Below are 17243 nucleotides of genomic sequence, written 5' to 3'. Positions count from 1 at the left end.
CCACACACACTCCATGTAAGTGGTTTCATAGACAACCTGAACATCAAAACCAACGAAACCAGCCCTTCTAGTTCTTCTGATCTCAATCCCAGGAGAACCAGAAACATCAAACATCCAGATCGCAGTATACACAGTGAGACATGCTACTCAATCCTATGCATTCTACCTGGAAGTAATTTGCTCTGTACTTAACAGAATAGAATCCCAAGCATTTGTTCACAGAATTCAATCCTGATTTGCTTGGAATAAATCATCAGTTCTGCTCTAAACTATGACTGACAAACATGTATGTTTCAGCAAAGCTTCTGACTTTGATAGAATAACTAGAAAGCCAAGTTTGACTGTTCAGTGTTAAAATGGAATCTGTGGCCTAAACTTGGCATTTATTTCTATACAAAACTGTAGCCAGACTGCTGGGCAAACTATTTTCTTCCTTTTTGGGGACCCCAAACTTTTTCAGCCTGTGGGCACATTTGGAATTCTGACATGGCATGGAAGGCGCAGCAACAAAATGGCTGCTGCAAAATGGCTGCCACAGGAGGAGGAGCCAACCACAAAATTATTGCCACAGCTTAACTTCAGTAGCACAGTGTAGATCCTTGTGCTGTAGTGGCAGCTTCTGCCAAAGCTGCATTTTACAAAATCTGCACAACTATTCAATCTCCAATTGTCAATCAGAAGCCTTGCTGAGCAAAACCCCTACCTGGCCCCACTCACTTCCTAAAAACACTTGGCGGGCACTAGAAAAGGTGTCAGCAAGCACCATGGCACCCACAGGCACCATGTTGGGGACCCCTGCCCCACAATATCCTCCACTGTAACCCCTATAGGAAGAGATGGTTGGCAAGCCTCTTTTTTTAGAAAAACCTGATAAATTATTTCGCTAATAGCCTCCTATAAGAATGTAGGGTGCCTCTATCATTCAGTAAATTAATGATAAAGGAAAAAGCCTTCATTACACTTTGCTCCTACAAACAAGGTACTGGCCTCTTGAGACTGGAAGGTGTGATAGTCTTTATTTACTACTGAATGGGGGACAGACAACCTTGATACGACTAAAGTAAGGCTACACCTTTTTTTTTTGGCTGTCTGAGGCAGAATTCAGCTTGATGCTAATGCTTCCCTCTTGGGACACACAATTGCTGACCAGAGAATGGCACACAGCAACAGCTCTTGTGGCGATGGAGAGACACATGCATGTGAATATTCATCCTAAAGCAGCCTTGTGGGCATTAAGAACCATCTTGGAGATGTCACTGCCTCATTTTTGCCACAGGCAGCTTTTCAACGACAAATTCTAAAAGCTGCCTATGGCAGCAGGGTTATAATGCATCCAAGATGGCACTGCAAGTTCATGTGACCACTCTAGGAAGCTTTGCACAACAGGCATGCGAGTACAGTGGCATCCGGGGAATTGTCCCTGCTCACCTCTATCACCCCAAAGTCAAAGAAGCAGTGCATACAGGTGGCACTGCCCAAATTTCAACAGAGGAAGAAGCTTCACCCTGCTACACTTGCTTTGATCTGAAGAATGACACTTCATACAGGACCCAATGCACGTACACAGGCTTCTCCAAACTCCTCGACAAATGAGGTGCAAAGCCCATCCTTTTAAACCTCCAGAGCTTTGGAGTGGGTCATAACCTAGAATCCATAAATTGACAGGCAACTGTACAGGGGAAATGTGTGTGCAGCCCAGCAAATCTTTCCCCAAACAACACAGAGAGAGGAATCAGAAGATGGGTTGTGAACTTTAACTTGACCTCCAAGTCATTCAAGGGGCATTTGATGTGTGTGTTTGCTATATGTATATATAAAAGTGTGGAAAATTACTTTTGTGAGACTGGTCCACAAAATTTAACAACAACAACAAAAGAAATGGAGCGTTGGGAAAGGCAGCAGAAATAAATGCTCTTACACACATCCAGCGCATGCATCAAATTCATTTAACAATAAAGAGTCCTCTATCTTCCCCCCAAACCTACACGCGGCAGGGAGAAGTCACCCAGGCATTCAAGGCATGTGCTTGGGGTATTTAACAAGAGAGGAGTCTTCCTTTCTCCCCACTAAATGTTCATGAGGGGATCTTCTCAAGGGAAGCATTTAGGATCCTTACCCAGGGGCAGATAGGACATTTTAAAGGACTTTCATTCGTAGGGTCGCCATGAGTCGGAAGCGACTTGACGGCACTTAACACACACACACACCCAGGGGGGCTCTCCCACCCACCAAACCTGGGGAGGAAGGAGAGAATCCTTTCATTTCCCAGGAATTCAAGAGATGTAACTACGGTATTTAACAAGAAGGGAACCTCCACTAAGATTTCACAGGGGATCCTCTTCCAGGTATTCAAACGATACTCAAGACATTAAACATAAATACAAGATTGTCGAAGGACCAATAAATAAAAGAACCAATAAATAAAACGAGTTCTTCTCACAGACACAAAAGGGTGCATTGGGCATGGTTTAGGAAGGGGGGGGGAAAGCCCCATAGCACAACCCCATGGGGATCCGCTTCCAAGCATAAAACACACCCCAGGCGTTCAAGGGGTCTGTCTGGGATATTTAACCCCGAAAGGAGGGGGGGGGGGGCTCTGGTTTTTCTGCTTCCCTCGTTGTGTGCAAGGGTGCATTCGTGGGGGAGGGGCGACCCCACGTCACACACACACCCCACCCTTCAGGGGGTCAACAGGCCTGCCCGCCACAGGTATAGGCCAGGGAAATGGGGGGGAGGGGGAGGCTGGGGGCGTGCCGAGGCCCGGGGATTCCTTCCAGGGCGCGGAGAAACCCCCCCCCCGCCACCCTGCTGGGCCTGGGGGGGGAGGAGGGGAAATACCCGGGCCTGCCCCCTTCCCCCCCCCCCGCTGCTCGCTCACCTTCTTCTTGGCCGCCGCCAGCTTGCTCTGCCTGCTCCCGTCCGCCATGTCCGAGCCGGGCCCGGGCCACGTCAGCCCGGTGGGGGACGAAAGTGGGCGGGGAGGAAGAAGGAGAGCGCGGAGGGAGGGAGGGAGGGAGGAGGGGGGGAGGCGAAGCTCCGCCCCCCGGCTGCCTTTGCTCGCTGGCTGAGCGGGCTCGCCCGGGCGGGCCCAGACGCCAGGGCGGGGGGGAGGAGGAGGAGGCTGCTGACGGCGCACGCGCGGCATAGACGGGCCCGTGGAAAGGGGAGGGGGGGGAGAACGGCGGGCGTCGGCGCGAGCCCTTTCCCGCCTTTTCCTTTTCCCGCCTTTTCCTTGTCATGAGGACACGAGAGAAGCCAGGCCGGATCAGGCCCAGGCCCGTCAAGTCCAGCAGCCTGTTCACACAGCGGCCGACCAGGGGCCTCTAGGAAGCCCCACAAACAAGACGATTGAGGCAGCACCGTCCTGCCTGTGTTCCACAGCACCTAATATAATAGGCATAAGAACATAAGGAAGGCCCTGCTGGATCAGACCAAGGCCCATCAAGTCCAGCTGTCTGCTCACACAGTGGCCAGCCAGGTGCCTCTAGGAAGCCCCACAAGCAAGACCACTGCAGCAGCACCGTCCTGCCTGTGTTTCAAAGCACCTATTATAATAGACATGCTCCTCTGATCCTGGAGAGAATAGGTATGCATCATGACTAGTATCCATAAGAAAAGCCCTGCTGGATCAGACCAAGGCCCATCAAATTTAGCAGTCTGTTCACACAATGGCCGACCAGGTGCCTCTAGGAAGCCCCACAAGCAAGACGACTGCAGCAGCATTGTCCTGCCTGTGTTCCACAGCACCTAAGATAATAGGCATGCTGCTCCGATCCTGGAGAGAATAGGTATGCATCATGACTAGTATCCATAAGAACATAAGAAAAGCCCTGCTGGATCAGACCCAGGCCCATCAAGTCCAGCAGTCTGTTCACACAGTGGCCAGCCAGGTGCCTCTAGGAAGCCCCACAAGCAAGACAACTGCGGCAGCATTGCCCTGCCTGTGTTCCACAGCACCTAAGATAATAGGCATGCTGCTCCGATCCTGGAGAGAATAGGTATGCATCATGACTAGTATCCATAAGAACATAAGAAAAGCCCTGCTGGATCAGACCAAGGCCCATCAAATTTAGCAGTCTGTTCACACAATGGCCGACCAGGTGCCTCTAGGAAACCCGCAAGCAAGACGACTGCAGTAACATTACCCTGCCCATGTTCCAAAGTACCTAATATAATTGGTATAAGAACATGAGAAAAGCCCTGCTGGATCAGACCAAGGTCCATCAAGTCCAGCAGCCTGTTCGCACAATGGCAGACTGGGTGCCTCTAGGAAGCCCCACAAGCAAGACGACTGCGGCAGCATTGTCTAGGGTGGCCAGGTCCCTCTTCGCCACCGGCGGGAAGTTTTTGAGGCGGAGCCTGAGGAGGGCGGGGCGGGATTTCAATGCCATTGAGTCCAACTGACAGGTGAGCTGATCTCTCTTGTCTGGAGATCAGTTGTAATAGCAGGAGATCTCCAGCTACTACCTGGCGGTTGGACAAATATACAGTTAGCCTGCTATATAGTTAGTTAGCAAAACCCAAAATAGCAGAAAACATTCACTAGGAAATTGATTCAATTAGGCATATGTATTTCCAAATAATGCGTTAATAATGCCAAAATCATGAAAATTCTAAATCATATCAAATCACATATGTACTGTTGAATCACAAGCATTTCAAATCAATAGTCTTTTGCGAGTATCTCGCCAACTTGAGTCAACACAAAAGTATCTCGCCAACTCGCAAAATACTTTATTGATTTGAAATGCACATATGTGATTTGATATGATTTAGAATTTTCATGATTTTGGCATTATTAACGCATTATTTGGAAATACATATGCCTAATTGAATCAATTTCCTAGTGAATGTTTACTACCTGGCGGTTGGCAACCCTAGCATTATCCTGTCTGTGTTCCAAAGCACCTAATATAATAGGCATAAGAACATAAGAAAGGTAATGCTGGATTAGACTAAAGTCCAGCAGTCTGTTCACACCGTGGCCAACCAGGTGCCTCTAGGAATAGGGTTGCCAACCTCCAGGTATGAGCTGAAGAGCTCCTGCTATTACAACTGGTACCCAGCCGATGGAGATCAGCTCCCCTGGAGAAAATGGCCGCTTTGGCAATTGGACTCTATGGCCCTGAAGTCCCTCCCCAAAGCCCGCCCTCCTCAGGCTCCGCCCCCAAAATATCCCGCCGGTGGCGAAAAGGGACCTGGCAACCCTTTCTAGGAAGCCCCACAAACAAGACAACAGCAGCAGCATTGTCATGCCTGTGTTCCAAAACATCTCATGTAATAGGCATAAGAACGTAAGAAAAGCCCTGCTGGATCAGACCCAGGCCCGTCAAGTCCAGCAGTCTGTTCACACAGTGGCCAACCTAGGAACCCCATAAGCAAGACTGCAGCAGCATTATCGTACCTGTGATCCACAGCACCTAATATAATAGGCATGCTCCTCTGATACTGGAGATAATAGGTATATGTCGTGACTAATATTCATTTTGACTAGTAGCCAGGGTATCCCTCTCCTTGAACATGTCCACTCCCCTCTTAAAGCCTTCCAAGGTGGCAGCCATCACCACATCCTGGGGCAGGGAGTTCCACCATTTAACTATGCATTTTGTGAAGACTGCATTTTCTTTCTTTCTTCTCCCCAGTAGTGTTCCCTCAGAAAATTGCATGAAGAAAAGCTACTTTACCAGTTGAATTTCTGTAATACAAGCTGTTGAAAGGCACAAGAGGTCTTGTGGCACATTAAAAACTGACAGTTTTATTGTGGGATAAATCTGGACCACAGACAGTATGGACAATATTAATGGACTACACGAATTATTCCAAGGAACATAGTTATAAAAGTAGCTGTACGAAGAATTATATTTTTTAATTAGTTTGCTAATACGTTGCCTTGGGTAGATGAGTTTATTCTGTGACGATTGAGCAGTGACCATTTTCTAAGATGGCAGCCCTGTGACTGTGGATAAATGACAGCTAGCGATTGAACACATGTAGAAAGTTCATTTTAGTGGCAAATTGTGTGGCTTTTGAATCAAGAATACCCAAAGAACTATTACCGCTTGATATTTATTTGATAAACCAGCAATTAAAGAACAACATACACTTATAACAACATAGGCTTATTACTCAAGATGCATGGCCCAGCTTTTCACATGTAGAAAGTGCAGTAAATCACTGTGAGCCTCTTGAATCTGGAAATGTTTGTGTTGCATATTTTACAGACATAAATAACATAACCAGTGTTTCTTTTGGTAAAGGCACTTGGATAGGTGCAACGCACTGCCCACTTCTCCCCATCCATAGTGTACTGGGTTTACTCTTGGAAATAAGCTTCAACTAATAAACCTGATTAGGATTCTGTGAATACTTGCTTAGGATGGCACTGTTAGAAGTGTAGCCATAGTCTGGTAGAGGGGATTAATCTTTCCATCAAGGAAACGCTTTGAAGGGGTCCTTAGTGGCAGGTCAGCAAGAGAGCCCAGTTTCTGAATGCAGCCTGTCAAAAATGCTCATTTTTGCTAATATTGTCCATATTCTGATCTTGTAGTATTTTCAGGGTCTTTTTCTGATTGGGCATTTGTCTCTCCTAACTGTCCCAGGGTATTTTCCAGCCATATAGTATTTAAACTGAGTTGAGTTTATTCACAAGTAAACTTGAATTTAAGACCTCATATTATGAGGGACTTCCAAATACGAATTACTAAAATGTATTCAGTTTTTATCAGTCCAGAGAAGCATTTACTAGCCAGATCTGTTCTTGGCTATGAAAGTTCAGAGCCATGCATGCCAGGCAGTTAACAGCAGCAGGTATTTCAGGTATAGCCAGGCCCTTCCCTCTGAGTCATTATTAAAGATTTGCACAGTGTGTCTGATTTAGGATTGGTATTACAAAAGTAAGCCCAAAATAACACTTCTTCCCTGAGTCGGGTATTCTAATGCAGCCATTTTCTCGAGGGGAACTGATCTCTATCAGCTGGAGATCAGTTGTAATAGCAGGAGATCTCCAGCTACTACCTGGAGGTTGGCAACCCTAACAGTAAACTTAGTAGGAGGCATCTATCATTCTTGCTTATGGCATAGAGATTGGCTGAAATAATGGGCGAGGGGTGGAATAATATCTCTCCTAAAGCGGGGTTTGGTTGGATTTCACACCACTCCTATTTCCACGATGTCACTCACCAGACTCTTATCTAAACCAGTGGTTCCCAACCTTTTTTTGACCAGGGACCACTAGGACTTTTTTGTTCGGTGCAGGGACCCCAAGGTTCAAAATAAAAATTCTGAGAATTTGAAAATAAACTTTAATCATAACTGTTAGTTAAACATTAAACTTAGAATAATATTTGAATATATATTTTATAATAGAGAACTTTTAATTGAAAATATTAATTTATTATGGGTTTATAACTTTGCTTCGCGGACCTTAATTTAGTTCTCGCGGACCCCTGGTTGGGAACCAGTGATCTAAACCAATCTTGTTTTCAGCCAAAGCCAAAATTTACTGGATTAAAAAAAAATCAGAATGTGATTATTACTTCTTTCTATTATTGTTGCTTTTAAAGATTCTTTCTTTCTTTTAAAGATTATTGCTTTTTAAAGATTTCATCTTTCTATTATTATTGCTTTTAAAGATTCTTTCTTTCTATTATTATTGCTTTTAAAGATTATTGCTTTTTAAAGATTACTTCTTTCTTTCTATTATTATTGCTTTTTAATGGAACGATGTGTACAACCATCTCCTTATTTTACAGCTTTCGGGAAGGAGATAGTCCAGATCCTTGAACTATAGAACCGGAATTCACTCAGTCTTCAAAGACTACAAAACCCAGCAGCAATGCAGGCATGAATTGCCCGTATATTCCCACAATGCACTGCCGCCTACTTTTCCCGACTCCAAATCCCAGCATGCAAAGCGAAAAGAAAGTTGACGGAGGCTGTGGGATTGCCTCTACTTTGCAAGGCGCGCTGGATAAACTGGAGCAAGCGTTCCCCTTGAATAGGGGATGGAATCGGGGCCCAGCAGACAGGGGGAGACCCTCCCCTAGACCCCCCCTGAGGAGGTATGTTTAGCCTGAAGAGGAGAAGACTGAGAGGGGATAGGATAACCGTCTTCAAGTACTTGAAGAGGAGGGTGCCGAGTTGTTTTCTGTTGCCCCAGAGGGTCGGACCGGAACCAACGGGTTGACATTAAATCAAAAGAGTTTCCATTTAAACCACTGGTTCCCAACCAGGGGTCCGAGAGAACTAAATTAAGGTCCGCGAAACAAAGTTATAAACCCATAATAAATTAATATTTTCAATTAAAAGTTCTCTATTGTAAAAATATATATTCAAATATTATTCTAAGTTTAATTTTTAACTAACAGTTATGATTACAGTTTATTTTCAAATTCTCTGAATTTTTATTTTGAACCTTGGGGTCCCTGCACCGAACAAAAAAGTCCTAGTGGTCCCTGGTCAAAAAAAGGTTGGGAACCACTGATTTAAACATTAGGAAGAATTTTCTAACAGCTAGAGTGGTTCCTCAGTGGAACAGGCTTCCTCGGGAGGTGGTGAGCTCTTTTCCCCAAGGAAAATGTCTGCAACAGCTACTACCAGAATTAGCTAAACTTATCAGAATAGCCCTTACCATACCTGTTCCCTCCTGTGACTCAGAAAGTCATTCGCATGCCTTTAGAGACCTTTCTACGGTCAAGCACGAGACAGGCAAGGCTCAATCACAGGTTTAAGTACAGGTTATTTTGAATTATTACATCTTAACAAGGGGGTTGTAACTAGATGAAGCAATCTGTAGGTTTACCACTAATCATACCAACACATGCCAACTATTGGGGGGAGGTGAAGGGAAATTGGGAAGGAGAGGTTGAATATGGCAGGAGAGGATGCTTGTGGGAGCAGCAGTAGGCGGTAACGGGAGATTAGGAGAATATTTGATTATACTATAATTTTAAAAGTGTAAATAAAGAAACAGTTTGCATTGGTAATTAAAATTAAAGTTGTATTTCAGCGGTCTGAAGTTTATTTGTTGAAGCCTCCCTAAATTTCTGGGAAGCCCCTCCCTAAATCCCCCATGGCCCTGCCTCCATAGATAGTGGCAATGGAGGCCCCTCTCTGTGATGTCACTGGTTCCTCCCTATGATGTCATAATAATGCCTCTAGTCCAGCCCCAGGCCCCACCCCAGAAATGGGAAAGTCTACGCCCCTGCCACACCACACAGCATATAACCCAAATGTGCCTTACTTTGTCGTGAATTAATCTATTCAAACAATTTATATTTCTACCATCTACTCAACCTTATTTCTTGATCCTTCCAGATAAGCGTTTAAAGTTAATCATTAAACTTGAATTTAATTCTAAAATGTCTATATTAAGCCATTAATTGTTATGTTTTATCCCATATTGCTTAATATATATTATATTCATTTGACCTAACTTATCTCTTTACATTCTTAATAAGGCTTTTCTAGAGTCATCATTTTTTCCTACTGTGACTGCATTCCATAGCTTTTTTGTGGCTCTGTTGGCACTCTTTTTGCCTGTATATCCGTGTGTGTGTGTGCTGATATAACAAACGATCCTCTCTCAGAAAACATGCTATGATGCTGTGTAGATTGACCTGTGAGAGGGATTTTCGTTTAACTTGGTAAGATTTCTAGGCAAACATGGAAAAGATTAAGCTGCACGGCTGTAATTTTATTTCTAAACTGAGGTCAGTGGGTCTCTTCTGAATAAAAAGTATCAGGAATTAGATTGTAAATGTGTTTGGTCAGTTTAGAAGAGCTTTGTGACACTTGTAGGTTTCTCTCTCTGAGTTCTGTGTTGTACAGACTGAATATTGTTAGCTGACCCAGTCAATTAATAACCTCGTTTTAACTGCAGTCAGATGCCAGAATTTCTATTGTGTAGGTATTTGCTTCCTTTTCAGTTTCATGCTGGTGTCATTTGTTTGCAAAGATGTGGAGTAAGGACCTCCTAGCCCCTTAGTAACCCTAGAAGTACAACAGAGTTTCTCCTTCTGCCCCTCCCCATTATAATTGCTGACATCTCCAAACAAGAACCGTTAGCACAATTGCCTTTTTTTGAAAAAATAGCTGTTGTCACTTTGCTTTATTTCTATTTTAATCTGACTTTAAAGAAATCAAACTGGGCTGGCTCCAGTGTTTCTTCAAAGGAAAGAATAGTTCAGCTGCAGTGAATAACTCAGTGTTACAGAAACATTACCTAATGTTGGTAAAAGTAGTACTAATTCATCACAGTGTTGTTGTTTTTTAAGGTTAATTTAACTGTTTCACAAATATAGTTTATTTTGCTAAGCAGCCGGGCCTGCATGCCAGCGCTGGGGCCACTAATGCTGTCGTGCGCCTTCTGGGGCCCTTGCGCCAGCGGAGGCCTTCGTCACCCTCCTAAGGTCTTTGGGTCGGGCCGCTGGCGTATTTGAGGAATGGGCTGTTAGTGTTTTAACGTTGCTTGGAAAATGTTTTAGTCAAAATCTGACCAGTCATTTGTCTGATGGTGCAGCATATGCAGAATTATTCCAGTCTAGGCTGTTGAAATCAATTGTTAAAGGAGTAACCTCTGCATAGGGATGCACTATAAATCTTTCCTTGCCTGGTCCCACTGATGAACAGCCAAAAGAATGTCTTGTTAATTCTTGCTAGGTTTATGATTTGAAAGACTTAAAAGGCTTAAATGACTGTTTTCTTTTCATTCAGGACACCTACTGGAACCTGGAGAAACTGCAATGCACGTTTCAAATCTCCGGTTAGTGATTGTGTGCCAAACTTCTCCTCTGCACCTTGAGTCTGGGAATTAGCTAACAGGGGAGAGTCATTTGGTAGTTTGATCTGGGGTAGGCCAAAGGCCAATTTGGGGTGCAGATTCAGGTTGTATTGGTATCTTTAAATTGAATAATGAACTAGAACTTGATTTCAAGCTTGTCTTCACTAACAAAGTTGGTTGGGGGAGATTTATTTCCAGGCTAAGAGAGCTCAAGAAATAACTTAGTAGTGGGTTTTTTAAACAGTTCAGATGCACCATCTTTATTCTAATTCCTGCTCTTTCCTATTTTTTTTTGTACTATGCTTACATGATAACACTGTATTATAAAACAGGAAGAAATATGTGTACCACCTTGCTATGAAAAAGGGTGGAATAAAAAGTGCAGTAGGTTGATTCTAGGGCCATATGTCATTTGATGCACTAGTGTGCCTCTTCTTTTGAATCTGGGAACCTTGAATGAGGATTGTGATGTTTGTCTTGAACATGAAGAGGAACATGACAAGATATGTCTACAGGCAGCACTCTTAGCCAAAGGGAACTCTGCATATGTGGAACTATTTTTATTTCTAAGAGAATTGTTAAATGACCATACTTTCCTCCTCACATGTGATTGTGAAAATGATAAATGGGTTTAGGGTGAGTTGTTACTGTATTATATCATTTCCTTAAATTAAAATCAGACTGTGTTTCTGTAAAACTAGTATTCAATTCTCATGTAAACCAGCCGTTCAAAGATGCTTGCCTTATAAACTAGTTCTCTTAGGAAGATGCCAAACTTGTGCTCAGAGCATTAGTAATCAGATATTTTCAGGAGGAGGGAGCCCCTTTCTTTAAAACTAGGCTTTGTGTGGAGCCCTGCTGAGATTATCTCTTGTTTTGAGCTTTAAAGATCTGCAATTTACATTTTCAGCATCTCTGTGTGACTCGACTTGGAAACTGAAAGCTATTTTTTTTTCTGTGAGCCTTGTCATTTTCCAGGAAGACTACAGAGGTTGAACCCCTGCAGCTTATTTCAGATAATTTTTTTTTCTTGGCAGAACATTTGGAACTGGTTGATTTGATTTTTGACACTTGTTCAAGCTCTTGATGTGTGATCTTTCTCTGCCCTTCTGCATAAGTCACAAGTGATGCTTAAGTCACAAGTGATGCTTACAGAAGTATCTTGCCGGGTTTCTTGGCAACGCAGTCAGTACTGCAATGTTGGAATGTTAAACACTGACTCTGCCTGACAGGTCCTGTCACCAAAGGCCTGTCAGTCTGATGTTGCCAACAGGGAAACCCTCCAGCGTGAAATTGAAGAGCTGAAGTGCAAGGACCGTGCTCTGGACCAGGAAATAGCACAGTTGTTGGCTGAGTATGTTCTTGTTCACTTTTGATGGGCAGATTGAGATCTATGTAACCCTGCTACAATATCAGGAGAGGTGCAACTTGCTAGCATGGGTGGATGCTGTATTTCATCTGCTGGTTAGTTTCAGAATATATCCGGGGAGTCCCCGCTCTACTATGAAGCAATCTAGGTGACCTTCGGCCAGTCACTCTCTCTCAGCCTAACTAACATCAATAATTGTTGAGAGGACAAAATGTGTGTGGGGGACCATGTACATCTCCTTGTAAAAAAGGTAAAGGTGCAAGCACTGGGTCATTATTGACCCATGGGGTGACGTCACATCACAAAGTTTACTAGGCAAACTATATTTATGGGGTAGTTTGTCATTGCCTTCCCTAGTCATCTACACTTTACTCCCAGCAAGCTGGGTACTCATTTTACCCACCTTGAAAGGCTGGAGGCTGAGTTAACCTTGAGCCGGCAACCTGAAACCGACTGTCAGGATTGAACTCAGGTAATGAGCAGAACTTTGACTGCAGTACTGCAACTTACCACGGGGCTCTTTTCACCTCCTTGTAGAACGGGCTTAATTTTTAATCAAATAAATGAAATGTCTTATTATGGAAGCAGAATTTCTTAGCAGGGCTTACTAATGATAGAATTGCAAACGATAAAGTGATTATGACGAATAGCTGGGGAGGGCTGACCCTTCTGTGACTCAGAGTAGCTTCTTTTATAACAGAAATTAACAGCCAGTTCAGCTCATTTATTTTGTTCTGTGTCATGGTGACTTTTCTGTCTTTGCAGAGGCTTCAGCCTGGAGGAATTAGACAGACACATTACTTTGCTGCATGAATACAACGAAATTAAAGACACCGGACAAATGCTGTTGGGCAGACTGGGTAAGGGCAGATTGGTGGGTCTTGCTTGCTTGGCTGATAATGCAGTTTTCTCTTTAAAATGACCTCCCTTTAGAGCACTGGTTCCCAACCAGGGGTCCGTGGACCCCCAGGGGTCCGTGAGAACTAAATTAAGGTCCGCGAAACAAAGTTATAAACCCATAATAAATTAATATTTTCAATTAAAAGTTCTCTATTATAAAAATATATATTCAAATATTATTCTAAGCTTAATGTTTAACTAACAGTTATGATTAAAGTTTATTTTCAAATTCTTGGAATTTTTATTTTGAACCTTGGGGTCCATGCACCGAACAAAAAAGTCCTAGTGGTCCCTGGTCAAAAAAAGGTTGGGAACCACTGCTTTAGAGGGAAAGCTTAACTCAGAACAGAGATGCTTTGCCATCAGGTTTGAATTACTATAACCACACTGGCCACGAAAGAATGACCTCACATGAGTCCTTTCTGTGGCCTCTACAGAGTTCTAAATGTATTATGTTTTTACATTGCTTTTCAGCTGAACCGTTGGCAAGCGTAATGGAGAGTCATGCACATAAGGATTAGGAGCCATAAGGAAGCCGGTGCCAACTGCAGCTGCTTGCTTATTGGCAGGTGCTGTGAGGCATGAGTCTGTTCTGAAACAGCTTCTCTGCCTGCCTGTTTGCTTCTGGGCTCAGTTCAAGGTGCTAGTCCTTATGGTTGAAGCCCTTCATTACTTAGGACTCACATTACTAATGTATTAACCCATGTGCCTCCTTAGGTCCTTGCAACAATCATAAACTTAATCACATGGGTTGTACATACACATGAAGCTGCCTTATACTGAATCAGGTCATTGATCTTCAAGATCAGTATCTACACAGAATGGCAGTGGATCTCCAGAGTCTCAGGTCCTTTATGCATGGGTACTTTGACTGTTTGCCTCCGGACTGACTCAGTTGTTCCTTGGAGTTATGCAGTTTTCTGTCCCTCTGAGTTGACCTCACGCACAACCTGCACTTTTCTCGGGTTTTCCCAATGCTGTTTTGCCACAGATTTAAAGTCTGCTCTGATATCAACTCAGTTCAAATTGTAGCTATCTGTGTGCATATGGCACTCCGGGTATCCCCCTCCTTGCAGGGTGGGGAGGAAGAGAGTGTTTGCATAATCAGGAACCAACTTAGCTGCACTTGCATGGGCTCCATTGAAATACCTTACAGCACAAAAACAGCTGCAAAGAAAATGTGGAATGGATTTTTCATTAAGGTCACTTGGCCCAGATAAATTACTCTGGCGCTAAATTGGCAGCCCCCAGAGAGGAATGACAGACCCAGGGAACAGAATCTGTGCTTTGGCACTGGAATGAGAGCCCCAGAGTGGAATGATGGTGCATTGTGGGGGCTGTCAATCCAGTGCCAGAGTAGTCTATCTGGGCCAAGTGACCTTAATGGAAAATCCATTCCGCATTTTATTTTCAACTGTTTTTGTGCTGTAAGGTATTTCAATGGATCCCATGCAAGTCTTGGCTCCCATGATCTTCAGTGGGCCTTGCAGCCTCTCCCATTGTTTCCAATGGGCAATCCTGTCATTCCTTTTAGTACATCCCTTTGCAGACTACAGCCAATTACAAAGCAGTGTTTTCAAGAGTCAGGGACTCAGACGCTCCGGATTTGTGCTGGTGGTTCTGCAGTACAAAAACTTACTCCTGATACTCCAGGACTTTCTTCGGGGCAAACTACCACCATGCATAGGATTTTGAGAATTCAGAAAAAAAGTGTGGGTCAAGGGAGCGTCGAACCCAAGGTAAAATTCCCATGCATAAAAGACCTCAGGCAGAAGTTTTTCACATCACCTACTACCTGGTCCTTTGAGATGCGTGGATTAAACCTGGGACCTTCTGCATACAAAGTAGATGTCCTACTAGTGAGCCAAGGCCCCTCCTCCAATCTGTGCCCTCCATTTTCTAAATAAGCTCTTCTTCAGGGCAGTCTTTTCCCTTTCTATAGTGGTATCACTGTTGTGGAATGGGCTACCATAAGAAGAGTGAAGTGTACCTTCACGGGCACCCTTTTGTAGGGCGTGCAAAGCAGTTATTTTGTGCTTTGTTTTTTGATTGGGTAGTTGTAGATTAATTGCTTCTGCTTTTTCATGGTGGACAAACGGAAACTATGGCCGTTTACGCATGGGAGGTTTTGCAGCTCTCTGAATGTACATTTGTCACATCCAAATTCTCAAAACTGCATGGAGGCTTATTGTTGAGTTTTGAGAATTTGGATGGGACAAATGTGCCTCAGGAGAGCAGCAAATCCAAGGCAAAACCTCCCATGCATACCGTATATACTCATGTATAAGCTGACCCGCATACAAGCCGAGGTGCCTAATTTCACCCCAAAAATGGGGGGAAATTAGGCACCCGCGTATAAGCTGAGGGTCAGCTTATACAACGCCCCTGCCCGGGGTCGCCCTCCCGCCCGGCCTCCTGGGCCCTCCAGACCAACCCCAGTGCCACCCCCGCCCGGGCCCTCCAGACCCATCCCGACCCCAGCGCCACCCTGGGGGGGGGGGGACGGGGAAGAGCCCCTGAACCCAATACTCACCAGGACAGGTGGGAGGAGGAGGCCCGCTGATCAGCTGGAGGCGGCAGCGGCGCCCTCCCTGCACTCGAGCCGGCGGTGGTGGCGGGGCCCTGCCTGCGCACAGGCAGGCCCCGCTGGCCACTCCCAGGCCACACGGAAGGCGCGCGAACCGGCAGCGGGGGCGGCAGCGGGGCCCTGCCTGAGCGCAGGCAGGCCCCGCTGGCCACTCCCAGGCCACCCAGAGGGTGCGCAGGCCGCAGCGGGGGCGGCGGCGGGGCCCTGCCTGAGTGCAGGCAGGCCCTGCTGGCTGCTCCCAGGCCGCCCGGAGGGCGCGCGAACCGGCAGTGGGGGCGGCGGCGGGGCCCTGCCTGAGCGCAGGCAGGCCCCACTGGCCGCTTCCAGGCCACACAGAAGGTGCGCGGGCCGGCGGCAGTAAGTTCCTCTTCCCTCCTTCCCTCCCCCCTACCGTATTGACCCGCTTATAAGCCGAGTTCGGTTTTTTCAGCCCTTTTTTTGGGCTGAAAAACTCGGCTTATACGCGAGTATATACGGTATGTCTTTTAGCATTTTTAGTTTTGTTGTTGTTTATTTCTAATTCTGTTTTTGATTATGTAAGCTGCCTTGAATGCAAGATAAAGCAGAATAGAGATGTTTGTAATAAAATGTAATGCTGATATGAAAAGGTAAATTAAGTCAATGCAGAGATGCGCAAGCTTTAATATGAGATGTAACCCTCCCTCTCTTGCTGTTATCTGTGTTTTATCTCCTTCCCACCCCCCACAGCTGTAATCAGAGGGGTCACCACAAAGGAGCTGTACCCTGAATTTGGCCTGGACCTTATTGACTAGAAGGGGACCAAAACACGTTCATCGACGTTAGTGTACAAATACAGCACACAACTTTTTTTTTAGTTCAGATTTTCCAGGAAACACTCAACTGAACGATGGTTTGTTTGGAGCTTTTTAAGTGAACAACGAGGTTGTTGAACCTGTTACCTGCTCATTGTTGTTGCGGAAATGATATGCTCAGCCAGTGAGTATCTGTAGTTGTTCAGGAGGCTACAGAAGAGCCTCTTCGTGGATCCACTGACTCAGTGCTGTAGTTGAATTCTTCATGGAAGTTGAACTGGCTGGCTATAATGCATGGACTGTGCTAGTCTAAGTGGAGTAGCATCATCCTGAGCCCACTGACTTCAACAGACTTAGGGTATAATTCTTCTTAGGATTGCACTGCGAAGGGCCCCGTGCGTAATCTGCCACAGAATGTTTTCTGTCTATTCCTTTCCCATAAATGGAATGAGCTTGGAGAAGCTTCCTGTTCATACCTTTTAGCAGTCCTAATCATTCAAACCTCGCCCACCTCAGACTCTTTTACAGTACAGTGAAATGAAGTGGGGTATTCTGGAGCAATTGGGGGGAATGTTAGTATATGGGAGAGCAGGTGGGTAGGGCCAAGGAATTTGCCTTGAAATGTTAGCTCGGAAGAGGTAGAAAAGGAGAGTGATTAGGACTGCAACTCATCAAACAATGTATGTAGGCAACGTGCTATAAAGTAGGTCATTAAAGAAAAATGACACATAGCTGAATTTTGTTTTGAAATAAATAGAAAACCCTTGTTTGCACTGATTTGTTCAACGCTTGATGTCAGGTGCTGTCTTTTTGGTCGCATCTTTATCCCTTCCT

At 44.9% G+C, this 17243-nt stretch overlaps 2 protein-coding genes across 2 annotated transcripts in view; one reads left to right on the top strand and one right to left on the bottom strand.

Annotated features, from left to right (window-relative positions):
- Nucleotides 1–2952, bottom strand: part of GOLGA2 (golgin A2) — a 60473-nt gene extending 57521 nt beyond the window's left edge. Inside the window, exon 1 of the mRNA XM_056860778.1 lies at nt 2879–2952. Within this exon, the coding sequence (XP_056716756.1) occupies nt 2879–2926 (48 nt within the window). The 5' untranslated portion in view covers nt 2927–2952. The remainder of the gene's footprint in view (nt 1–2878) is intronic.
- Nucleotides 2925–16420, top strand: SWI5 (SWI5 homologous recombination repair protein). Its single transcript, XM_056860177.1, has 4 exons — nt 2925–2957; nt 12013–12134; nt 12915–13009; nt 16345–16420. Exons 1-4 carry the CDS (start codon nt 2925–2927, stop codon nt 16407–16409), a joined length of 315 nt encoding a protein of 104 aa, XP_056716155.1. The 3' UTR covers nt 16410–16420.
- Nucleotides 16421–17243: the final 823 nt, after the last annotated feature.

Source organism: Euleptes europaea, chromosome 14 (assembly GCF_029931775.1).
Source record: "Euleptes europaea isolate rEulEur1 chromosome 14, rEulEur1.hap1, whole genome shotgun sequence".
Lineage (NCBI taxonomy): Eukaryota > Metazoa > Chordata > Lepidosauria > Squamata > Sphaerodactylidae > Euleptes > Euleptes europaea.
The sequence above is the reverse complement of the archived record's forward strand: the minus strand, read 5'-3'. Positions and strand labels throughout refer to the sequence as shown.

Bases quoted from the DNA above. Each gene is read 5' to 3' on its own strand.
- SWI5 (XM_056860177.1), top strand. From the start codon at position 2,925: ATGTCCGAGCCGGGCCCGGGCCACGTCAGCCCG. The intron at 2,958-12,012 runs GTGGGGGACGAA...TCTGCCTGACAG, and splicing joins GCCCGGGCCACGTCAGCCCG to GTCCTGTCACCAAAGGCCTG. The intron at 13,010-16,344 runs GTAAGGGCAGAT...CACCCCCCACAG, and splicing joins AATGCTGTTGGGCAGACTGG to CTGTAATCAGAGGGGTCACC.